The sequence below is a fragment of the Nomascus leucogenys genome, chromosome 23, assembly GCF_006542625.1.
Source record: "Nomascus leucogenys isolate Asia chromosome 23, Asia_NLE_v1, whole genome shotgun sequence".
NCBI classification, from domain to species: domain Eukaryota; kingdom Metazoa; phylum Chordata; class Mammalia; order Primates; family Hylobatidae; genus Nomascus; species Nomascus leucogenys.
In genome coordinates this window covers 6,468,728-6,494,869 of record NC_044403.1, presented here as the reverse complement: position 1 = coordinate 6,494,869, position 26,142 = coordinate 6,468,728, and the positions used below count along the sequence as shown (strand labels likewise).

General features: G+C 41.0%; 1 protein-coding gene and 1 pseudogene across 10 annotated transcripts in view; one reads left to right on the top strand and one right to left on the bottom strand.

Annotated features, from left to right (window-relative positions):
- Positions 1–26,142, top strand: part of PPFIBP1 (PPFIA binding protein 1) — a 542,301-nt gene that overhangs the window by 425,672 nt on the left and 90,487 nt on the right. For 4 of the 10 annotated variants that reach the window (XM_030804627.1, XM_030804626.1, XM_030804623.1 and 1 more), the window contains exon 1: positions 545–912. The exons of 5 other annotated variants lie outside the window; for them this stretch is intronic. In XM_030804627.1, coding sequence (XP_030660487.1) covers positions 885–912 — 28 coding nt within the window. In that variant the 5' untranslated portion in view covers positions 545–884. Of the gene's footprint in view, positions 1–544; positions 913–26,142 lie in introns of those variants that run through there. One more of the 10 variants, XM_030804624.1, reaches the window with a different exon arrangement.
- On the bottom strand, positions 12,674–14,250 carry LOC115832901 (annotated as a pseudogene).

Sequence of the window (26,142 nt, the reverse complement as noted above, 5' to 3'; positions counted from 1 at the left end):
AGACGTTTTTGTAGATTACTCTTGCGGGGTGTGGCCAGGTGGAAGCCCTCTCTGATATGTGAGTGGTGTGGTGGGGCTTATTGTCCTGGCAGAGAAGGGTTTTGATTGCATGGTATAGGAAGGGACTATGTAGGGGAAGAGGAAATAGATCCAGAAAAGAGATGTGTCTGGATTCCCATAGAAACTGTCAGGACATCTTACCAACCAGATCAAGAACCTGGAAAAGTAAGAGCCCCAGGGAAGACTCAGCTTGTGAGACCCGACGTGTCTAGGGAGACGGATAGAGAAAGAAAAATTGAGGCAGGCCTGAACTCAGAAGGAGCTCTCAAAGAATTTTCTGAACAAATTCATTAAGTCTAAATTGTTTTAAGGAAGTTTTGAAAAATCAGTCCCTAAAAGTATGAATCTTGAGACCAGAATGAACTTAAAAGTATAGAACTAGGAAAAATGTATTTTCCCAAACAAATATGGGATGTGAGCATGTGGGCTTTGCCTTAAGACCTTTTGGCATTCAGATCGCAATTCCACCACTTTGTCTCGTGATCTCTCTGGATCAGCTTCCACATCTGTAAAATGGGGATGGTAAAATCTCCACCTCTAAGATGTCCCCAAAGTTTGCTGTAATAATTGACTACAATAGTGTTAGCAGTATGCTTCAGGGCACATAGACCTAGCACTAAAAATGATAGTCATTATATGTCTTATTCTTGTTACTAAGATTACCCATTTGTATCTGATACTTTATGAGCGTTTTCAGTTCACTTTTTAAAAATATGAGACTTCGGTTTTTAATTTAAGTGTAGTGAATACTAACAAAAAAGATTTTTCTACTTGCCTCACCTTAGACTGAAACTCAGAGGAAGGATGCAAGGAAACATTTGTCCATGTGTCCTTGGCATGTCCCTCCCCAGGGTGAGTCAGTGAAGACACTCTTGGTTGTCTGAACTGGTTTACTTGTTCAAAAAGAGACCAGTGGAGCTGAGATTTGTGGGAAACTAGGGTCATTTTGCACAAAGGAAATTTGTACTTTTATACATTATACTCTTTTTTTTTTTTTTTTTTTTTTTTAAAGACAGGCTCTCGGTTTGTCGCCCAGGCTGGAGTACAGTGATGCGATCCTTGCTCACTCGGCTCAAGTGATCCTCCCACCTCAGTCTCCTGAGTAGCTGGGACTACAGGCGTGTGCCATCATGCCTGGCTAGTTTTTAAATTTTTTGTAGAGACGGAGTCTTGTTTTATTGCCGAGGCTTGTCTTGAACTTCTGGCTTCAAGTGATCTTCCCACCTTGGCCTCCCACAGTGCTGAGATTACAAGCGTGAGCCACTGCTCCCAGCTGTACTTTCAGTCTTAGGTGTTCTGGCAAGTGGCAAGTATATGAAATTTCATTTACCCAAGAGTGCAGACAACACCCTAGTCTCTCCTCTGTGCCAGTGGTCCTTGAGTTCATGGATGATAGTGGTGAATGCTGTCTGGTTATACCACTTTTGAGGCTGAATGGACCCAGGCACAAGAATGAGGTGGGAGCCCCTTGTCCAGCTTCATCTCTGTCTTCTCTGCATTAGGCCAAGGAAGGCTGTGGGACTGTATGGTTAGCTATTCACTCAGGCCTGCCTGTATCATCACTCCACCCTGTAGTGTAGTGATTTGTAAGCAGGCAATTTGTAGCCACTGAGATAACGTCATCCCCAAAGAAAAGCATCTGCTGTGGATTTGTGCTTTGCGCCCTCTTCTCTGTACCCTTTTTGCAGTCTTTGAAGTCACTTTCATTATTACGTGGGGATTGGGGTTTTCTATCACCTGACTGTCTTTTGTGAACTAAATCTTATTTTATGCAATTTGTACTAAAATTATAAAAATACTCCTTGGGGATGGCAGTCTTATTTGGAATTGTGTCACATGTTGTTTGTTTTGTGCTTAATTGGTTCATGATAACTTGGACAATATGTAAATGATCTTGGTTTCATCATGTAACTCACAAAATGTTTTCTCTTCCATTTTTTTCTTTAGTGCTTTCTCCTTTTCCTACCAGATATTTAGGCTCACTTTTACCATCAGATGGAGATTTAGTTGGGCTTTTAGAACTCTCTCTTCAAGCAGATGCTTTGCATGTGTTTTTGTGCGTATGTGTGTGTGTGTGTGTGTGTGTGTGTGTGCGCGTGTATGGAGTTTGTGGGCTGTTAGAAGCTATTTGCTCATCTTGTCAAAGCCGTAGCAGTCTTTTCATTCTCAGTTGCTTTGCTTTCTCCTCACCTCTTAGGAAATTGGCAGCCAATGACTTTGATTTTTTTTCCTCTATGAGACAGATATGCTAGCGTGTAACTGTAGACAGAGGAAGAGTTTGTACATTTAGCAAATGATCAAATAAGTGGTGTGTGTATGTGTGTGTGCATACATGCTGGCTCTATAACTGAGCAAGTGGTGTTTTTTTCTCTGAAGTCTCCATGCATTTATACATTTAATTAGGAGGCTCAAGTATCTGTGATGACTTTTAAATATATAGCCTCAACAGTTTTTTAAGAAGGGGGAGGAGGGTCCAAGACATTTTTTACTCCTATTTAGTGGATGTGTGGTTTAATGTTACGGTATTCTGGGGAAACCTGGGTTCTGACTCCATCGTTTCAGTGAGCAATGTTTTCCCATTGCTTCAGGAGTAAAGAAACGGGGGAAGGCATTTCAATAGTTCTTAAATCTGTTATTTAGCAGTAGCTCAAGGCTGTGTGCATCGTAATCAAAGAAATGAGATTGGGTTCCCTGGGTGTGGTCTGCATTCCTTCTGTACTGTAGCGCTGTTCTAGTCTCCTGGTCAAATCACAGCCCAGAGCTGCTACAGCCAAGAGGAGACTTAAATTAGGGATGTGCAATTTACAGTCATTGTAGCAGGATCCGTTTAGTCCCTAGGCAGAAGATAACATGTGCTATCTCTGTAGAAATTATAGCAGCTTTCGATTCAAATAGCCCTGAGAGTTTCTTGTGACTATTTCCTTGAGCTGAGGTGTAATCCCTTACCAGTGGTGGAGTCCTAACTACAATACAACAGTTAATTGTCTTCTGTGTTCTCATTTGTGGTTCAGAACACAAATTGTTATTGTTCCATCAGCTTTTCTTGCTTGTTGTTTGTTTTTTACCTAATTCCTTTCCTGTTGTAGTAGTTGTTATATGTTTGGGTTGACATAGTTAGGCTATTTGGTACTGTGATATTAAGATATTTTCGAGGAAAAGGTCATCAGTTGTCTTTGTGGGCTATTCTGGGCATTTTGTACTCTATTTTGGATGTAACTTTTCTTGCTCTTTCTTGATTTCTGATTAGCCGTTCTTCCTCCTTGCTTTGGCCTCTCAACTTGCTTGGAAGCTTTTCAACAAATCTGCACTTGGATAACTGCTTTGTTCAATAAATAAACATTATCTCAACCTTGGGGAAGAGTTAAGAAGACACAGGATGGAACACTCTGTTAGATGCTTCTGGTTCTAAGCATGGAATTCCTGGAACAGGGAAGCTAGCTTCCAATACTTGATGTCCGGAAGTTGTTTTCCTGCTTGAGGAGGTCACATTTCTACCAAGAGAAATGTGAATTCTAAGGCATTTTCAAAAGTTTTGGATGATTTGGTGAGATTTAAATTGTCTTATTTTTGATAAATTTTTAGAAATTAAGGAATGCATTATTTGCTTAGAAGAGTGGGATTTTTGGTCTTCATGGTCTACGTTGGTCCTTCCTGAGGTCGCACAGAAGCCTTTGAACAAGATTGGGCCTACTGTGTGGTTGAGATAGTTGAAAGCCAAGTATCATGCAGGAAATAAGAGTAGCAGACCTTAAAGCGTTAGACTTCTCATAAGGGAAAACAGTAATACCTAAGAAAAATCCATTTACATTTACCCACAGTCCCTCTGGCCTGCGGACCTGTTTTCTCCTCTTGTTAGCCAGCAGAACAGCAATCTCTTCTTTGCAAGACTGTGAGTAATTCAAGGGGGACAGAAAAGGACAGAAAACACCAAGTACCTCTATCCAGAGGGTGACTTTTGTTTCCTCACTTTGTGGCCCCACTGAATTCACAGAAGGTAAAGCTGAAAGAACTTGGGGTGTATGGCTGGTTTTTTGCACTCTTTACCTGATAAAATCAGTTGATTCTTGTTTTTTGTGGTAGTTGTGCTCTGAAGTGATTGTGAACACTGAATGACCAAATACTTTTCCTAGGGGAAATGCAGAGGGAGGGTCCTGCGAGCCTTTGACCACAGTGTTTTTGCCAACTGATCAATACAGAACCTTGTTTTATGTGTGTTTCTGTTTAGACACCGTTTTCACATATGTTGTTGAATCATGAACACTGACACACCCCTAACAGCTTTGTAACTCAGGCCTGAAGGAAGCTGACCTCACACACTGGTTTCGTCCTTGAGGCACGGCCTCACTGCCTCAGGAACACCAGGCAGCGCTTCCACACTGTGCTTGGAGCCATTTTAAACAGTACAAGGGTTGATCGACAAGCACAAACATGTGAAAAACGTGAAAAATGTGGCACAGAATAGACCACGAAAAGGACACTTTATGGCAGGAGGGCTGAACTGATGCAGGAAAGTGGAGCATCGTCTTGTTCAACCTGAGCTGGGAACTCCGCCAGGGTGACTCAGAATTCTCGCTCCTTTGCATGTGTCCGTGAATGAGTGTGAAGGTACTAATGTGGGGGTTGCAAACAAATTTTTAGCAAGTAGGCCAGTTCACATGTGTCAACTGTATAATAGAAGCAAAATAATCCCAATTATTGTGGCAGGAAACTTTCTCAGTCCCACTGTGTGGTTCATGTAGAAAACCAATCATTTAAGGTAAAAATGAACTGTCAGCTGGTATAGCCAGACCAGTGTCCAGAAGACGTTTTTAAATAGGCTCTTGTGAGATGAAGACAGGCAAGGAAAATGTGCCCAAGAAATTATCATTTGTTGTTGAACAAACGATAGTTAGCCCTGCTTCCAGGCTTTGAACATTTAGAGAACGGGAACAACATCATGTATCCCCATGTCCTTGGCATGAGAGGTAATATGGCCGACACCTAGGGGCACCTCAGCAAGTGAATGAATCCTAAATAAATGAATGAAAGAGCAGGGAGAATTCTTAGTGATGCCTGATGGCCCACTGTAGGGCACCTTAGGAATCTCATGCATCATTTTAGCCTAGATATATCATTTCCTGCCCACTATGTTCCTTAAATTAACTTGCATAAATGTGTATCAACGAGCAGAAACAGTAGTGTCTGACTGTGAAAGGTAATCATGTGACACAGAGGTTATGTATCATGCTCATTTTTGTGCACAGCCCCTAGCACGTTAATGTTCATTAAATGGATTTGAATGAATGAATGAATTTAAACATCTGGAATATTTAGAAATGCAATGGCTTTAAAAAATCTTTTTAAATTTAAAACAGAGGTGACTTCGTAAGTCACTTTGTACTATAAGTCTGTACTCAGAGAAGTAGAAAGATGTGGATATTCTTTTGTTAACTAGCTTTGTCTATTGTATAAAACTGAACTTTTCCACTCAGGAAACATCTGCACTATGCTGTGTCTCCCTGCACCCCCGCTCATATAAATATCCAGGGATGAGAGTTAATTAAAGTAGAAGCTAGTTAGGTTTTCTGAAAGGAAATGACATTCAATTTCAGATATTATCTGCTTAAATTATTTCCTGCAGATTAACTGTTCATTTTACGAATTATTTATCATGGAGCTACTGTGTACAAGAAACTGGGCCAGGGGCTTTGGAGCATGCAAAGATAAGCAGAACATAGGGTCTTTTGTCTAGTGGGAGGGAAAGACATAATTGCACATTTTTGTAAGTCTGGATAAAATGTACACTAACTACAGGTAAAAGTGAAGTGCTGTGGTGGCACAAGGAAGAGTGAGGTTAATTCCAACCTGCTCTGTTCTTCGGAGGAGCTTCAGTATAACCTGGGTCTTGAATGCCCATTTGGGAGTGGGTGGGCAGCAGGGTGGACTGGAGAAGTAGCACATTAGGGCAGTTCCAAGAAGAGGTAGCAAAAGCATTGGAGCACGAAGGTACAAGGAACAAGTAACATAAAGGTTCTGGAGTGTGAGGGGCAGTGGGGGAGTATTGTGAAATAATACTAGAAAATTGCCTCAGGATCCGATTATAGAGAGATTTAATGGTAGTTTGCTTGGACTTTATTCTGTAGTCATTAGGAACAATAGCAGATTTTAAAATAGAGGAATCATGTGACAGCAACTAGCAGCAGCTAAAATTTGTAAGCACTTGTTATGTGCCAGGTACTAGTTCTTACCACAGCCCTTTGAGGCTAATACTATTAGTATTGCAGTTTGTAGATGAGGAAACAGCACAGAGAAGTTAAGTAACTTCCCCAGGATCCACAGCAAATAAGCGGTGGACTGGGAATTGAAGCCAGGAAGGCAAACTTAAGAACCTGGGTTTTTAACCTGGGATGGAAGAGTAAGATTCGGAGAGACTTAGAACTTTTAAAATTATTTGCCAAGTGGTCAGTATATATGAATATGTACATTAGTTTAAGAGAGGATCTATGGCTTTAATCATATAAGAGATACATGCTTAAAAATGTTAATAAAGACTATATAGGCCAGGCATGGCAGCTCATGCCTATAATCCCAGCACTTTGGGGGGCTAAGGTGGGCAGATCACTTGATGCCAGGAGTTCATGACCAGTCTGGCCAATGTGGTGAAACCCTGTCTCTGCTAAAAATATAAGAGCCTGTGTGGTTGTGTACGCCTATAGTCTCAGCTACTTGGGACACTGAGGCATGAGAATCACTTGAACCCAGGAGGCGGAGGTTGCAGTGAGCAGAGATCATGCCACTGCACCCCAGCCTGGGCGACAGAGTGAGACTCTGTCTCAAAGAAAAAAAAAGACTATAAGAGCACCCTCTTTCACTCTCAGAAGTCCCCCAGAATGCACAATACATTATATAGTGACTATGCCTGTTCTTCTTGTTAGGTAGGAAGAAGCAGAACAATCTGTCACTGCTCAAAATTAAAGAAAATGTCCAAACAATTTGAAGAAATTATTAGTATTATAAGTGTCAGGCTGTTCTTGATTTGTGAGAAACAGAAAATTTAAAAGATGGTATTTTGAAGGTAGACATCAGATATTCAGGCTTTGAAACTTGCAAAAATTTTGAAGGGCAGAGGACCTGTCTCCCCATTTGGCAAAAATTATTCTTTTTAATCTCAGCAAAAGCTAGATAAACTCCTGAAATCTTACATGTTCTGGAAAAATACCTAGACGCTAGTCTGCTTTCAACTGAACCAATTTGCCTTTTTACAGTTAGGACTTGAAGGATGAATATTTACCAATCTATGAGACTGGAAATTCTTTGCAGCCAACTATGAACCCAAAGGCAGGTGCCAGGATGAATGAATGAATTCAGATTAAAGAATTTCCCAGTTTACATCACTTGAGAAATCAAATTAATATCTAAGTTTTATTTAGAGTAAATGTTTTAATGTTTTAAATATATATAATCTCATAAGATATTACTGTTGGCCGGGCGCAGTGGCTCACGCCTGTAATCCCAACACTTTGGGAGGCCAAGGCAGGTGAATCACGAGGTCAAGAGATCGAGACCATCCTGGCTAACATGGTGAAACCCCATCTCAACTAAAAATACAAATAAAATTATCCAGGCCTGATAGTGGGCGCCTGTAGTCCCAGCTACTCGGGAGGCTGAGGCAGGAGAATGGCTTGAACCTGAGAGGCAGAGCTTGCAGTGAACCAAGATCGCACCACTGCACTCCAGCCTCGGGACGGCGAGACTCCATCTCAAAAAAAAAAAAAAAAAAAGATATTACTGTCATACAAGTGCAGCAGATGTAATACTTTAATAGAGATCTGTACTACTTACTTACTAGAGCTTTTCTTTATATTTTCCCCATCTTTGTTTTCTCTCTGTCTTTTTTTTCCTTGACTATTTGAAAGTAAGTTACAGATATCATGACACTTCTACCCTTAAATATTTCAGCCTAAATTTCCTAAGAACCTAGTCCACATTCAAAACCAAAATATCCTTTACTATAGTTTTTGTTTTGCTTTTGGTTTTGATCAAAGATTCCATCAAAAATCACAAATAGCAATTGGTTGTCATGTTTCTTTCATCTATTTTATGAACTCTCTTGTCTCCCTGTCTTTTTTGTGTTTCCTTATTTTGTGTTTCATGATGTTAACATGTTTTAAAAGTCAAAGACAGTTGTCTGGTAAAATATCCTATAGTCTAGATTCATCTAATTGTTGGTGTCCTCATAATTAGATTCAAATTAAACATTGCTAACAAGTGTACATTGCTTCTCTTCAGAAAGTGCATGATATTGGCTAGGCTAAGTTTAATCACTTGGCTAAGTTGGTGTTGACCAGACTTCTCCATTGTAAAGGTGCCTAATCCTCTTGATAACTAAGAAGGCACCTGTGGGGTAATCTTAAGAGACCATGTGCATGTTTTTTTTCCCTGACAGCGATTCACCCAATGGTTTTAGCATCTATTTTTGATCCTTATATGAATCAATTATTAAGTTGCTGGTTGCAATATGGTACTAACTTGATTTCTGAAGTCATTTTACTGAAGAAAAGTTCTCCTTTCCATCCCGATGCCCTGCTTGGGGAAAATCTTGGCCCAAAAGACACATGACAGAAGGATCAGTGAAAGTGAAACTTGAAAACAACTATCCAAACACACATTAACTATGAAGATGTTTGAAGGGCTTTCTTTTCCTTTGTGAGTGGGTATGCAGGAAACCTGTACCCTAGAGTGAGAGCTCTTTTAGAGATTTGTACTTAAAATAATCTTTATTGATGCAGGTGAGGAAAAACTAAATAAATTGCTATTTTGATTTTCTTTTGGACTGACAGAATTCAGTAGTAATGAGATGAATTTTCTTTCAGTGCCACAATGTGAAAAGCTTTGATGTTTACCATACCATTTGAAAATGTCTTGGAAGTAGTTCCTTATCAAGCGTATTATATTGAAATCAAATGGGCATTAAAACCATGGAATTCCTTTGAAAGGTGGGATAAAGCGGAAATTGTTTTGTCTTGGTACTTCTTGATCTAGGCTAATAATCCTTTGGGGGAATTTATCCTGAGGCTTTTTACCAATTGTGCTCATGACTGGCTCCCTCAGTGAGTGTTATCTGATGAAGATCTTATTTCACTTCTGAAAGTACAGTGTTGTTCTATTTGTTTGAGGTATTAGTAGGTAGCAGGAAAAGATCGACTCCAGGTAATGCAATATAAAACCCACCCATCCATCTTGAAATTGGAGGTTGTCTTGCATGCTATATAAATTCTCCCACTTGCAATATATAATGAGGAGACATATTTTTGAAGCAATTAACTGTTCCTTCAAAATTGTTCTTTATTGTTGGTGTAAGAACTTTAGCACTCTCTAGGAAATCGTTTATAACTTGTTTCATTTTTCTTTTGTTTTGTAAGAGGATTTTAGACACTATTCTTGTGGCCAGTTAGACTTGGACCCATGCATCCTCTTGAGCTGTGAATTTGCTAGTCCCGGGCTCAAGCGATCCTTGCACCTCGGCCTTCCAAAGTGCTGAGGTTATAGGCATGAGCCACCGCACCTTGCTGATAATGTATTTGACACTATAATTAAGAGATACTGAGATATTTCCTATTTTAAAATACTTTGTCCTGCTTTCTAATATATAGCATGACACCCAATCTCAAAGGGTATGGAAAGCTTACTTTATTGTAAAGGCTTGCAAAGTACATTGCTTAAATTTTAGGGACAGGTTCATACCTGCCAAGCAGGTTTATGAAACACTGATGAATAAACACAAGTATGTCAGAAATCTTACTAAAGAACAGTGCATCTTATTCAGTGCAGACAGTCTTCTAAAGTATTTTGGTTGAGTTCGTCCTAGAGCTTAATTGCTAAAGTAAGAATTAAAATAATAAAACTGGTTGCAAGTCTCTTGAGAGTAAGATATGTCATCTTTCTTTCAGGCCTATCATAGTGTCTAGTCTAAAGCAACAGTAAGGCTCCATGCATATTTGTTGAATTAAATTTTCAATTTGGTTTCTGAATTCCTTGGTCTCAATAGATTTCTTAGTTGATAGGTTGCCATCTCACTTGACTTCTACTTGATGGCCGTATTCTCTTCTTGTCTGCCTCCCTTTTCACTCCTATTCTTGACCCTACTGACCAGTCTCTTTTGACTTAAAGAATAGCAACTCTTTAAGCTGTTGTATTTCACTTTTTTAAAATTATATGGACAGGATACATTAAAAACATTTAAAGAATTACATAGAGTCAGAGAGATAGATTACTTTGTACTAAATGCTGTGTTAGGATTTTGGTTTTTTTGGTTTTTTTGAGACGGAGTCTTGCCCTATTGCCCGGGCTGGAGTGCAGTGGTGCCATCTCTGCTCACTGCACCGTCTGCCTCCTGGGTCCAAATGATCCTCCCGCCTCAGTCTCCTGAGTAGCTGGGATTACAGGCCCCTGCCACCACACCTGGCTAATTTTTGTATTTTTAGTAGAGACAGGGTTTTACCATGTTGCCCAGGCTGGTCTCAAACTCCTGACCTCAAGTGATCTACCCACCTCGGCCTCCAAAGTGCTGAGATTACAGGCGTGAGCCACTGCTCACAGCCCACTGTGTTAGGATTTGCAATGTAAAGGAACTAAGACCTGGTGGTTGCCTTTAGATTTCACAGTCTACAGGTAAAATAGATCTATAAAGAGGGCTGAAAAGTACAGGACATGGCAAGAAGGTGGCAGGGCAGGGACTAGGGGACAGCTAAAGGAGGGTCATGATTCCTTTGCCTGAGGAATCAATATTGCCCAATAGTAACCCTAGAGCAGGTTCTTTAAGGATGAGTTTCCCAGGCAGTCAGGAAATGGAGAGGGAAGTCCCTATGGTTTTGTGTGTTGGCCCCAGAGAGGAGCAAGAGGGTCCCCTTCAGGAACTTGATGACTATAGATTTTAAAAAATATCTGAGAGAAGAGAAAGGCAAGGCATGGCAGATGTTACTAGATGTGGTAGACAGGCCAAGTTTGAGAAGGAGGTATATGGGTTGGATCTAGAGGGACGCGGATAGAAGTTGGGGAACAGGAAGCCTTTTACAACCAACCTCCCCTTGTTGAAAGGATTATTACTTCATTAGAACTCAATGTTTACCCACTACAGAATATTATCACTCATACTCTTTATAGGCATATGTTTGCCTGATTTTATCTCTTAAATAAGTCACTTGAGCCTAAAGATTGAGATTTTTTTTTTTTTGACAAGCTAGAAAGGTATCTGACACTCCTATTTGCTAAATATTTGTAGAAGGAAGGAAGAAGAGAGGAAGGAAAGGGATAAGGAAATTGCAGTTGAGGAAGGGAAGGAATTTGAAACTGAAGAATCATATGCTTTGCCACATAAACTCTGAAGGTCACACAGGATGGTAGTGCCAGCAGAAGAAGGAGGATGTTGAGTGAAGCTGCAGTTGATTGAGGAGGATGGTAGAGATGCTGGGGAGGTGAGAGTCAGGACAAGAAGGCTGAGGGCAGCCTTCCTCAAAGAAGTTGACATTTAGTGGAACGTTCAATGACAATTGCAAAGGAGTTTCAGAGGGCAGAATGGAATGGATTAGGAGAGGACTTGGTTAAGATTTGCTGAAAACCCTGAACTTTTGGTAAATACTGCTCTGTGTGGGAAATGTTTCAATGAGAATTGACTCTTAATTAACTCTCACTCTTGGATATCCCTTGAACAAGTTGTCTGAGAGTTCCTCGGGAGAATGTCTACTTGCAACAGCAGTGATAATATTTATCAAGTGCTTGTGTTACCTCATAAACTCTCACAATAACCCTGTGAGGTATGTATTATTATCTTCCACATCTTCTGAATGAAGACAGCTAGACTTAGAGTGGTTAAGAAGTGTTCACAGTCCTCACATGCTCCTAAGTGGGCTGCTCCTAAGCGGGCCACTACTACAGCCAAGGCAACACATGCTAGAACCTGTTATGTACCCGGGGAATATCAGAACTGCTGTCCGATCTTCTGAAATTGAAATTAATTTCTTCAGTGACTCAATACCCACTGACACTTGCTCAAGCCCTGCAAGTTCAAGCCAAATCATCCTGCCACCACGGGAATCTGATGGGTCACGCTGCTGCCTGCTGAAAATGGGGATTTGGGTTAATGATAAAATAGGTTAAAACACATAAAATAGATAAACTAGGGTAAAATCCAGTAAGAATGGGTGAGAGGAGAGAAAAAGAATACTTCAGTTTAGGAAGCATAATACTACTTAAAATTTCCTGAGAAAGAATTTCTTCCTTGGAAGGTGCATCTTCCCAGGAGGTTGTGTCCTCACAGGGGGTGTCCTCACAGGGGAAATAGCCCACAGAGAGGCTCAGGTTGGAATTGGATTTGGAGCTGTAGTCCTCTATGTGACTGTTAGAGGATGAATATGCCATGGAGTTCAAAGGCACAAATCTCTCTCAACTTGAGAAGCTTCAAAAAAGAACAGCACATATGCTTTCAATTGAGTCAAGATGGTGTGCTGGAAGAGGAAGACATGGGTAACAAGAACATTTATTTCGTTTATTGAGGAAAAAATAAACTATTGGGGATTATCAATGGAATCCTATCTTATGGATGACTTTCAACCTTCCAAAAAGTTTAAAAATCTGTCTATATGGGATGTCCTAATTCAACGGTTTCTTGAGGTTGAATTCTCTTGCCTCTGTGAAAGAGTCTTTTCCTTGGTGCTGGCTGATGGGGACTCTTGGTGGCTTCACAGGGTGATCCCTTCTCAGCAGAGGGGAGAGGATATGCTGCCTCAGCCAGCTGAAGGCCCACCCAAAGTTCAGGCAGCACTGGGTCCGTGTGTGGGAAGGAGTGTCATCCTTCTCTGGCTGCTCTGACAGGATTGAGATCTCTGGAGCACTTGTCCTTTGGCTGGCAGTTGCCTGGCTTATCATCTGCCAAGAAAATAAAGAATGTGTTAGGTAGGCGTAACCATGACAGCAGCCAAGTCAACATTTACTCATTTATGGAACTCACATCCTTTTAGCAAAAATAGCCCAAGTAGGCCGGGTGCGGTGGCTCACGCCTGTAGTACCAGCACTTTGGGAGGCCGAGGCATGTGGATCACTTGAGGTCGGGAGTTCGAGACAAGCCTGGCCAACATGGTGAAACCCCGTCTCTACTAAAAATACAAAAGTTAGGGTGGCGGACGCCTATAATCCCAGCTACTCAGGAGGTTGAGGCAGGAGAATCACTTGAACCCGGGAAGTAGAGGTTGCAGCGAGCTGAGATCACACCATTGCACTCCAGCCTGGGCGATGGAGAAAGAATCTGTCTCAAAAAAAATAAAAAAAGCCCAAGTGTCAATGCAAAGCTTCAATGTAGATACAGTTTTTAGTCCTTTCCTTGCTTGCTACCCTCTTGTTTCCCTCAGCATTCCTCAGTCTTTTCCCTAAAACTCCACCCTGACTCCTTTCTCTGTTATCTGTCTCCCACTGATATCACTTTGGGCCCCCGGGACCTGCTTCCTAGTGGTCGTAAGATTCTGTGGTTCAACCCGGGCCTATCCCTTCCTGTCCTGTGAGTCATCTCTGTGCTCACCTCAGCCAGCTCATGTTCCTTAAGCCTTAGAGGAGTCTGTGGAGACTACATAACATCTTTATTTTCTGGTGGTTTGCACTTGGGCAGGTCTTGACAAGCATCATGTTCTTGATGACTGACCTGAACCATTTCCGGAGGGGAGCGGCCGGACAGCTGGAAAAATGAGTAGTTTCAGGAAACACAGCATCATCATCTTCATTATCTTTCAGATTTTCTAGAAATGTCTGAAACTCTTGCACAAGATTATTCAGTTTGCCGACAGATAGTTTTGTCCTCTCTTTTGGGAACTTGTCTATCCACAGGTTGGCTCCATTTAGAAGCCTATTAGCTATTGAGCCTATGTTGTCAGAGCCAATGTCCACGTCCCAGGCCAGGAAGATGCTTAGTTTGCAAAACTGCTCTGGTTCATCCTGAATTTGGTCTTGTCTCTTCATGCGTCTCCCTATCCTTTCAGTCCCCCATGCCCCTTGGATGGGAGGGAGAAAGTGGATGGAAGAACCCTTGGAAGGTGCGTCTTCCCAGGAGGTTGTGTCCTCACAGGGGGTGTCCTCACAGGGGAAATAGCCCACAGAGAGGCTCAGGTTGGAATTGGATTTGGAGCTGTCGTCCTCTATGTCACTGTTAGAGGATGAATATGCCATGGAGTTCAAGGGCACAAATCTCTCTCAACTTGAGAAGCTTCAAAAAAAGAAAAGAAGAAAAAAGAAAAAGTAGGTGGGAGCGGGGAGAAGAGAATCATGGTACTTAAGCAAAAACAGTATCCATCCCCTTTTCTTTTCTTTTTTTTTTTTTTTTTTTTTGAGATGGAGTCTCAACTCTGTCATCCAGGCTGGAGTGCAGTGGTGTGATCTCAGCTCACTGCAACCACCACCTCCTGGGTTCAAGTGATTCTTCTGCCTCAGCCTCCCAAATAGCTGGGATTATAGGCACCCACCACCATGCCCAGCTAATTTTTGTATTTTTTGTGGAGATGGGGTTTCACCATGTTGCCCAGGCTGGTTTCGAACTCCTCATCTCAGGTGATCCACCTACCTTGGCCTCCCAAAGTGCTGGGATTACAGGCATGAGCCACCACGCCCAGCCCCATTCCCTTTTCTATTCAGAACTACCCCGTTTAGATTGAAGTCTTATCCTATTTTTACAATCTCCCAGTGAAGGGCAGAACAGGCAGCCCTCTGCCTTTCAAAACTTACTTCATTGTGTTATAATCCTCTCTACTAAGCTTCTTCACCTCTTGTCATTTGTCCTATTACAGTTGTAAGATCTTGTATCATAAAAGAAAAAGATCATTATATAAAATTGGAAAAATATAGAAAAGTATGAAGACGAAAACAAACATGCCATGGTCCTACCTTCTAAATGTAATAACTATCAAAACATTTTCATGGACTTCCTTATCTTTTCTATTTATATAAACACACACATATATATCTGTACATTTATACAGTATATCCACATATACATATATGTGAATGTGGCTATCACATCAGTTGAAACAGATTATTTTATGGCATAGCCTACAACAAACATATATATGGTTACCCTGCAATTTTTAATTCTTATTAATGACCATTAGGTGGTAGTTATTGCTTTACTAAATAAATCTATAGTAAACCTGCTTTTCCATAAATCTTTGACTCTGACCCTTATTTTTCTATGTGTAGGATTAATGGACCAAACATCACAAATATATTACAGTCTTGTGCTAGTTGATACCAAATTACTTTCCAGAGAGGTTTCGCTGTTTAGATGCCCATCCTCCCAACGTCTGATGACACTTTTTAGTCCATCTTTTTCTGTGAAGTCCCGGAAAGCAAGTAGGGCTGGAAGAATGCGTGCACACCCACACGTGCACAAACACACACATGCACGTACACACATGCATGTGCTTACACACACACGCACGCAAGACTGTCACACCCTGCTCTGGTGGTTGCCCACATGGAAGAAGTGCTGCTAACTCCTGAGGCAAAAAGGGGAGACATGAGAAATCCTTCACATCCCGAGTCTCCGTGGCTAAAAGTCCAGCTGTCAGAAGTCTGTGTTCTGAGACTGTTGGTTACCATGGCAACAGAAAGACCTGAATTAGAGCCAGGAATGTGGAGAGAGAAAAGGAAAAACGGGGATAGAAAGCCACAGAATTATCCCTTTGCTTCCAAAATATTCTATGCCCTAGGCCCGGCGCAGTGGCTCACCCCTATAATCCCAGCACTTTGGGAGGCTGAGGTGGGCGGATCACCTGAGGTCCGGAGGTCGAGACCAGCCTGACCAACATGGAGAAACCCTGTCTCTACTAAAAATACAAAATTAGCCGGGTGTGGTGGCCCATGCCTGTAATCCCAGCTACTCAGGAGGCTGAGGCAGGAGAATCACTTGAACCCAGGAGGCGGAGGTTGCGGTGAGCGGAGATCGTGCCATTTCACTCCAGCCTGGGCAACAAGAGCGACACTCTGACTCAAAAAAAAAAAAAATCATATATATATATATATATATATATAATGCCCATACATCCTGGATTGAAGAGGATTCCTCTTGAGGGTAGAAGGACTAATGCATGGAGGTTACTTCTCTCTTCTCAGGTGGCTAAGATGGTTCCCGTCCTTAGGAGATTTAGAGCTCTAAATAAGGGGCATGGGTATAAATACACACACACACACAGACACAGAGAGAGAGAGAGACATGCTTACAAATGGAAAGCAAAAAGCCAAGAAACACTTATCTGACCTAAAAGAACCTCAACGCATTGGAATCTATCAATTTCTAAAGATCTTTTCCAAATATTTGTCTCCATTTCCACTTAACAAGATTACAGTTAAAGTTTGCCATTACTCAGTCTTACTTTTTTCACTGTAGAACTGGCTTAAATTCGTTTGCTCTGTTAAATAAGATGTTTAAGGAATTCTGATGACATGATAGAAGAAATAGGCAGAGTTAGAGTTAGAAAGAAGCAGATTCTACTACCCAACAGATGCAGCCTGGCAGGTGCCCACAGACTGCCCACAACTTCCCTGAGTGATTGTGGACCTGGATTAATCCTGGAGGCCATTTAAGTCAGAAGTAACATTTTCCCTAGCATTTATTTTATTTTGTTTTATTATTATGTTTTATTTTTAGAGACAGGGTCTCACTCTGTTGCCCAGGCTGGAGTGCAGTGAGCCATCATAGCTCACTGCAGCCTCAAACTCCTGGCCTCAAGCAAACTTCCTCAGCCTCCCTGGTAGCTAAGACTACAGGTGTGTACCACCATGCCTGGCTAGTTTTCCCTAGCACTTATTTAACACTTATTATATGCCAGATCTTGTACTAAGCACTTTACATGTGTCATTTTTTAATCCTCATAACAACTCAATCGGTTAAGTATCATCATATGCCCCATTGAATAGAAGGAGGAACCAAGGCATGAATGGTTGTATAACTCTCTCACATTCCCTGATCATAAACCCAGAACCTAGATTCAAACATAGGTAATCTGGCTTCAGAGCCCATATCCTAACCTCTACACACTCTTGTCTCAGGAGGCTGACCACCCACTTCCTCCCTGGAAGACTCCTGGGGGAACTGATCCAGGCCAAAATAAACCCATGTTCTGGTTTCTTGGAAGAAAATCCGTTGAGGGGAACAGCATGTTCTAAAATTACTTGCAAGAGGTACATATGGTATACAGGACTGGCTTAACAATGGTGTCCATATTTGGGGCAGGCCAAAATGAGATTTATTTATTTATTTAGTCAGTTAGTTTTGAGATGGAGTCTCGCTCTGTCGCCCAGGCTGGAGTGCAGTGGCACGATCTCGGCTCACTGCAACCTCCGCCTCCCGGGTTCAAGCAATTCTCCTGCCTCAGCCTCCCGAGTAGCTGGGATTACAGGCGCCCAGCTAATTTTTGTATTTTTAGTAGAGACGGGGTTTCACCATGTTGGTCAGGCTGGTCCCGAAACCCTGACCTCGTGATCCACCCACCTCGGCTCCCCAAAGTGCTGGGATTACAGGCATGAGCCACCACGACTGGCCACCAAAATGAGATTTAAAATAAGCATGCAGCTTTCTCTTTGGCATAATGGGATCTGGAGTCCTCTGTCTAGCTTTTCCTAAAAAGTTGGTGACTGCCTTCCAGAACTCTGGGGGCCTAAAAAACAATTCATAAGTAGCTTCTTCTCCATGCCACTGGAGTAGAGGCATGGGAGAAACTATGTTTTGTCATTACTCATGGAAATGGAGCACTTTGAACTGAATATAAACATTGAAGGAAAAAATGATTTCCCAGCATAAACTACCAAAGTTTAGAGTGATCCTGAGGATAGAAGAGCTTCAAAGGGAGGCAGCCTCAGAGAAAACTTTAAATTTTATTTATTTTTTTATGTATTTATTTATTTATTTTTAAGATGGAGTTTTGCTCTTGCTGCCCTGGCTGGAGTGCAGTGACACGATCTCCGGCTCACTGCAACCTCTGTCTCCCGGGTTCAAGGGATTCTCATGCCTCAGCCTCCCAAGTCACTAGGATTACAGGCATGTGCCACCACGCCCAGCTAATTTTTGTATTTTTAGTAGAAACGGGGTTTCACCGTGTCGGCCAGGCTGGTCTCAAACTCCTGACCTCAGGCGATCCACCCACCTCATCTTCCCAAAGTGCTAGGATTACAGGCGTGAGCCACTATGCCCAGCTAGAAATTTTACTTATTTATACCATTTCTCTATGATATATTTGTAGAGATACTGTGTTAGTCCATTCTCATGCTGCTAATAAAGACATACCCAAGACTGGGTAATTAATAAAGAAAAAAAAGTTTAATGGACTCACAGTTCCATGTGGCTGGGGAGGCCTCACAATCATGGCAGAAGGCAAAGGAGCAGCAAAGTCACATCTTACATGGTGGCAGGCAAGAGAGAGAGCATGTGCAGGGGAACTCCCCTTTATAAAACCATCAGATCTCATGAGACTTATTCACTATCACGAGAACAGCATGGGAAAGATCCACCCCCATGATTCAATTACCTCCCACTGGGTCCCTCCCACAACACCAGAGAATTATGGGAGCTATAATTTGAGATTTGGGTGGGGACATAGCTAATATATTCTCTATAATCTGTGTGTGTGTGTGTGTGTGTGTGTGTGTACATAACTTTGAAAATATACAACTCAGGTAGTGAAAGTACCTGAAACACAATTTCTTGCTCTAGAAAAATATATTATCATTTAGGTTATTCTTTCTGAAGCATCATAGAAATAGCAATGACACGCATCATCCTTAGGACGCCATGCTGAGGAATGTAGTCACTTCTAAATGGTAACTCCTCTTTCACCTCCAAAAGAAGATCAGGGGATTTGGGGGTCCTCATTAACAATACAGCTCATGTTAATTTTTTTCTTAGGGCCTTAATTAGACTTGCAGGTCTAGCTTCCCTTGGATTACAATTTTACATCGTCTAAGTAGTATAAGCTGCCTTTTCTCTTGAAGCAAGATCAACTGTAATAAAGCTTCTTGAAGTTTTAGAAATGATAGTATGTTGTGGATTTATAATATTTTAGGCCTGAAGCCAATAATAACTAAGAATTGGAACACTTCCGAAGATCCATTTGACTTGATGGGATTTGGAACCTAACTATACAGAGTAGGAAGTTTCTAATTTTGAAGTTAAGCTGTTATGATGCTTAATTTTATGTTTCATCTTGGGTAGGCCATGTGGTGCTCAGATATTTGTTCAACATTATTCTGGAGGTATCCATGAGGGTATTTCTGTATGGACTAGTATTTGAATCAGTAGACCCAGGAAAGCAGATTGCCCTCCCCAGTGTGGGTGGACATGATCCTATCCATTGAGGCCTGAGTAAAACAAAACACTGAGTAAAGGAGATTTTGCACAGTCCTTCCCTGTCCCTGGAATCAGACTGGCACTTACACTATCAGCCCTCATGCTTCTCAAGCCTTCAGACTCAGACTGTAGCTATACCATTGGGTTTTCTGGGTCTCCAGCTTGCAATTAGCAGATCTTGGGACTTCTCAGCCTACATAACTGCAGGAGCCAATTCCTTAAAAATCTCTCTCCTTTCTCTTTCTCTCCTTCCCTCCTGCCTCCCTTCTTTTCTTTTTCTTTGGTCTTTCTCCTTCCTTCCTTTCATCCATTCATTTCCTATTAGTTCTATATCTCTACAGAACCTAGACTAATACAGCTATTTATTTTTCACTTATTGAAATTATGAAATATTTTAAGCATAAAAAAGAGACATCCTGAACCTGTGATGGGATGCACTGAGGGCACAGCGTCGTTTCTGTGGTATTCTTGCCAACAATGTCTAATCTCAATCATGAGAAAATATCTGACAAACTCCATTTGTGGGACATTTGACAGAGTTTCTGACAAGTGTCAGGTCAAGAAAGGCAAGGAAAGACTGAGGTGCTGTCACAGACTGCAAGAGACTAAGGAGAAGGAACCACTAAATGGAATATGTGATTCTAGATAGGACTGTAGAATAAAAAAAAGGACATTAGTGGAAAAACAGGAAATTCCAATACCATCTTTGTTTCAGTTAATCATGCTGTACCAAAGTTAATACCTGGTCTGATCATTGTACTATGGCTGTGTAAGAGGTTAACGTTAGTGGTGTAAGCTGAGAGGTATATGCATACCCTGTACTATGTTTGCAACTTCTCCGTAAGTCTAAAATTAGGTCAAAATAAAGAGTTAAAAGAAGGGCCGGGCACAGTGGCTCATGCCTATAATCCTAGCATTTTGGGAGGTCAAGGCAGGTGGATCACCTGAGGTCAGGAGTTTGAGACCAGCCTGGCCAACAGTGAAACCCCATCTCTACTAAAATACAAGAAATTAGCCAGGTGCGGTGGCGCACACCTGTAGTCCCAGCTACTCGGGAGGCTAAGGCAGGAGAATCACTTGGACCCGGGAGGCAGAAGTTGCAGTGAGCTGAGATCGGGCCACTGCACTCCAGCCTGGGCAACAAGAGCGGAACTCCATCTCAAAAAAAAAAAAAAAACACGTTAGAAGAATACATTAACATATAGAAAATGATAATGACAAACGCCTATGTACTTAAATCTCAGTTTGGTCAAGTCTTAGCATTTTGCCATATTTCATTGTATCTTTGAAAAAAAAATAGATAAAACTTAAGCCCCCTTTTATTTCTTTCCTGAACACCTTCTTTCCCTGCTTCCCTCATGAGCATTATTCTGAATTTGAGGTTAATCTTGTGCATGTTTAAATGCTCTTTTACATATTAGTATATCGTTTTACCTTTGAGGACAAAAACCTACGGAAATTTGAATTAATACTTAGTATTATAGAGTAGTGTATACTTAGTACTTAATACTACTGAACTGTACAGTTAAAAATGATTAAAATTGTATTCTTTTTCTTTTATTAAAGTTATTTTTAATTGGCATATTTGTTTATGGGGTACAATGTCATATTTGGATACATATATATTGTGGAATGGTCATAGCAAGCTAATTAGCATAGCCATCGCTTGAAATATTTATCATTTTTTTCGTGGTGAGAACTTTTAAAATCATTTCTTTCAGCTGTTTTTAAGTATACAGTACATTATTATTAACTGTCATCACCTTGCTATGTAGTAGAGCACCAGACTTATTCCTCTTGTCTAACTAAAACTTTGTACCTGTTGACAAACGTCTTCCCTTTCCCTCTTTACTCCCCAAAATGGTAAATTTTATATGTATTTTACCAGTAAAATCAATTAAGGGGAAAAAAGAACCAACGTAAATGGGCTTCAAGTGATGCTCCTCAGAAGGAAGGAAGTTGCCTTATTTCAATTGCTTATTTTGCTTTATAAGAATTATTGTGACAAGGACTTCCTTCTTCCAAACCAAATTCTTAGCTGAAATATTTATAACGTTTATTTTCAGGGGCAGGGAGAGGATGGGTATGATTTCCTATGCTCTGTTTGCGTGTTCATTCCCAAATAGATACAACCTTATCAAGGCTCATGCACTTAATTAAAGTGGGGGGCAGGTGGTGAAAATAGAGTGTTTTGGTGTACACAAGGTTAAACTGCATCACACCGCTGCCAAAGGCTACACACTGTGCTTGATGCTTTCCCATGGCTGGTGATTTAATTTTATGACAGTCTCTGAGTTGTGTGTTTTCATTCTAATATTAAGTTGTGCAATTCAGAGGACCTAGATTCATCTCCAGAGTCCAGGACTCCCTGCAGCCATGCTGCCGCTTTTGAGAACTGACCTCAGCTGAGTTGTTTATGCATCATGAGTTGACATAGTCCACAGTGCTAATAGAGGGGAACTACAGGTTCCCTCTCCCACAACTTTACCATATAGCATGGCCATGAACACAACTTACAGACTGAATTCTGCCACACATATAAACATTTAATGGCCAGCAGGCACAAAAACATCACACAACCTTGTTCTGTGAGCTCCCAAACTGCTGTGCAACAGGGTGGCCACTAGCCACATTCGGCTACTAAAATTTAAATGGAGTTAAACAAAAATTGATTCTTCAGTTACATTAGCCACATTTCAAGTGGCTAGTGACCACCTGTACTAGTGGCTACATTATTAGTCAGGCGAACAAAATATTTATGTTCATCTTAGAAAGTCCTGTTGGACAGAGCTGCTCTAGACAGTCCCTGTGCTCTGTCCTTTGGTGGATTTGGAGAAATCTGAACAAAAAGTTTCATTAGAAGAAGATGGGACAATATTCTAGCATCAGGATTGGGCTAACTTTCTTGACAGCATCAGGTGACGAAATTTCCTCCGAACCATCTAGAAACGGGACTGGGGAGAGTCTTCAGCTGAGGACACCATTTTCCCCTCCCCACCCAGCTTTATTGAGGCATAATTGACACATAAAAATGGTATATATTTAAGGTGTACAGTGTGATGATTTCATGTATGCATACACTGTGAAATGATTGCCACAATCAAGTTTATTAACACATATTAACACATCTATCACCTCACTGTGTGTGTGTGTGAAATCTATATTGTAGCAGATTTCAAGTAATCTAAAAGAATATTAACTATAGTCACCATGCCGTACATCAGATCCCCAGAACTTCATGGTCTGAGGGCACCCTTTAAAAGACTTAGACAACTGAGCTAGATGGACTCTTATTTTCAGGTTATGCAAGAGTGAGAAAGTCTACAATACTTAGAGCCCATTATGAACACTGAAAAATCATTTGCAGCATTCATTATTCTAAGTAACAACCCTCTGTTATTCATCAAAGATAAACATGGTTGACTTGGTTTTCTGTTTACATGAGCTTTTGATTAGTCATTCAAATGCTAACTACCCCAGGGTATAGGTTAAAAATAATTATTACCCTTGTATCACAGAAATACCCATGTTGAAGTATTTTGAAAAATTGCAGACAATAAGACTGCCTGTGTATAGATGGCCTCATTTAGTTTTTGTAACAACCCTTTCCAGTAGATATTGCAGGTATTAACCTCGTTTTTGTCTCCATTGAATTCTCCAATATCCTGTGGCCAGGCTATTGCATGATGGAACCAGTTGCTAAAGAAATTCAAATTGTTCGTATAGCTGCCAAACATATAAGCATACAGCCTTTCTTATTGTATTTTATAATGTCAAGGCTCCTACATACTTTGGGTCAAGCCCGATAGTGCTTCATGCAACACCAAATACAGGCAACCTACAGTCCTCCTAGCTCTCTATTGGAATATTTTCTGTATTTTTCAAATTGTTATTAATTCAGCAACTGTGTACATGCCAGTTGAGTGCCTATCAGGTTCCAGGCCCTGCATCCTGCCACTTCTAGCAGCAGCAGGTTCATTTTTAACCTAGCTTTGCTGCATCTATAAAATAGAGATGATAATGTTGTCTTTGCAGAGTTTTTGAAATGACTATATATGTGGGGTGTTCCGTAAATGGTTTATTTTTATTGCATAATTGAGGAGACAAACTCCTTCCTCTCACTTTCCTTGGCAGTACCCTTCTGGGAAAAATGTTTGTATTTTATTCTAAAATGTCAGACATAGACTACTTTCCAACCCTGATTCCATAACAAAATCATGTGTGCATGCAATAATTATACTTGTATTTATGTGATTATTTGACTGTCTCCCCCACTGGACTGGAGCCTCCATCAGGGCAGGGTGGATCCAAGTCATTCTAGGAAGTGTCAGCATCTGCCAACATGGTGCCTGACGAACAAACCCCTCCTGGATTCTGGCCATCATGGTTAGGGAACCACCAGAGTTAGCATCCTTTTGCAATGTTTAAATTGCATGAGAGCCACACTGGAGACCATTTCTAGTGCATCTCTAGTTGGGGTGGAAATGCCAAGAAGGGATCCTCATGGGCTAAGCAGAGGTTTGGTGAAATGAATGTCATCTAATCTGGATGTTCAGAGCCAACAGTTATTCTCCTTTTGGCACCATTCTAAATTGGGTAGACAACCCCCTTGGTGGGAAGAATTTTGCACAAAATATGTTTGTGGGGAAGAAGGAGAGACATAGATTCCCTGGGTGCTGTTACTTACATCAGAGGAAACAAGAAAGTACAGATCAAAGAGCAGAGTTGGCATTTTACTACTTACCCTTAAAGGACTAGAAGTCGAATGATCAAAATGTGAAGACCTTTGTTGTAGTTCTCTAGGGGACTATAAAGAAAAGTGGTGATGGGGGTGGAAGTAAAAGGTGGAAATGCTCAAGGTTGATTCTCTAAGTGGGACCCCAAGGGTTCAGAGGCAGACTGACTGGCGTCCAGCTCCAGACTAACCCAGTTGGAGAAAATGGAGATATGAGGTAGCCTACAGTGTTTTTATTATATTATGGAAAATCAGAAAGATGATATATAGTGTCTGAGTGAATGAAGAATGAATGTAAATAGCAGCAGTAAATGCGAATGCCTGTTATAATTAATAATTAACTTTAATTTAATTAGATAATTGAGGAGGAGCAGAACTGCAACAGGTGAGCCTGGATTGCGGGCTGGGGTGAGATGAGGGTTGGATGTCTCTTGGCATCTCTCTGGCTATTCTCATCAGTCATCACAGAGTTCCCATTAGTAGACCTGCTTGTGGGTGAAAACCTCCTGCCCTGCTCCTCCTGCCTGTAGATGATTTTGCTGATTTAGTGCTTTATATTTCTGTCCATCCTATTCTTAGCATAAATAACGCTTTCTCTGCACTTCCCTGAAGCTAAATAAAATTAAGCTATGGGAGGCTCGCTGCCTCTTGCATGGATTTCCCAGAGCATCTGTGAATAGATGCTGTTGTGTGTGCACACAATGGTCTCCATTCAGTTAGGAACCACTTGTGCACATCTCCTCTAGGAAGAGAGCTCTTTACCTATATTAGTCCGTTTTCACACTGCTGATAAAGACACACCCGAGACTGGGAAATTTACAAAAGGAAGAGGCTTAATGGGACTTACAGTTCCATGTGGCTGGGGAGGCCTCACAATCCTGACAGAAGGCAAGGAGGAGCAAGTCACATCTTACATGGATGGCAGGAAGCAAAGAGAGAGCAGGGAAACTCCCATTTTTAAAACCATCAGATCTCATGAGACCCATTCACTATCACAAGAACAGCATGGGAAAGACCCGCCTCCATGATTCAATCATCTCCCACCAGGTCCCTCCCACAACACATGGGAATTGTGGGAGCTACAAGATGAGATTTGGGTGGGGACACAGAGTCAAACCATATCATTACCCAGAATGCATTTATGGTGGCCTACCAGCTTGGGAAGTGGTTAACGAAAATGACATTGGTTAATGAAAACTATAGTCAAGGCTTTGAAAAATCTTGTAATGTGAAAACAACTTTACAAAATTATAAAAACAATACAGCATGGGAAAATTAGAGGCTGTAAGACAAAAGGGGGCAATGTTTTTTAAAACCTACCAAGAGCAAAACTGTAGGGGTAGAAATTAGATCAGTGGTTGCCAGGAGCCCCTGGGGGTAGGGAAATGGTATAGGCTGCAGAAGCGTAAGGGGAGCACTGTGAGGGACAGAAATAATCCACATCAGCACTGTCCAATAAAAATGTAATTTGAGCCACAAGTGGGAACCATTAACTTTTAATTTTCTATAGGTAAATTTTTAAAAAGAAAGAGACATAGGAATAGGTAAAATTAATTTTTTGATGTTTTATTTAACTTAATATATAAGATGTTATAATTTCACTCTAAAATAAATATGAAATTATTACATATTTTTGCACTTTACACTTATGACACATTTGATTTTGTGCTGGCCACATTTCAAGGAGCCGTGTGTGGCAGGTCTGTGGGCCACACAATTCAACACAGTTTTGGTGGTTTCATGGCTGTATACATTTGTCAAAGCCTATCAACTGTATGTCTTAAAGAGTGACTTTTATTATGTGTACATTATATCAATTTTAACAAAATTCCTGATAGCCATTATGAGCCAATGTATGTTCCATCCTTATATTAAAATTATTGTCTTGAAATGAATTTCAGAAATGCAATTTGACAATTCCATTGTCAAATTCCAAAATAAAAGTTAAGATCATACATTAGAATCACCTAAGGCTGGTAATTTTCATAGA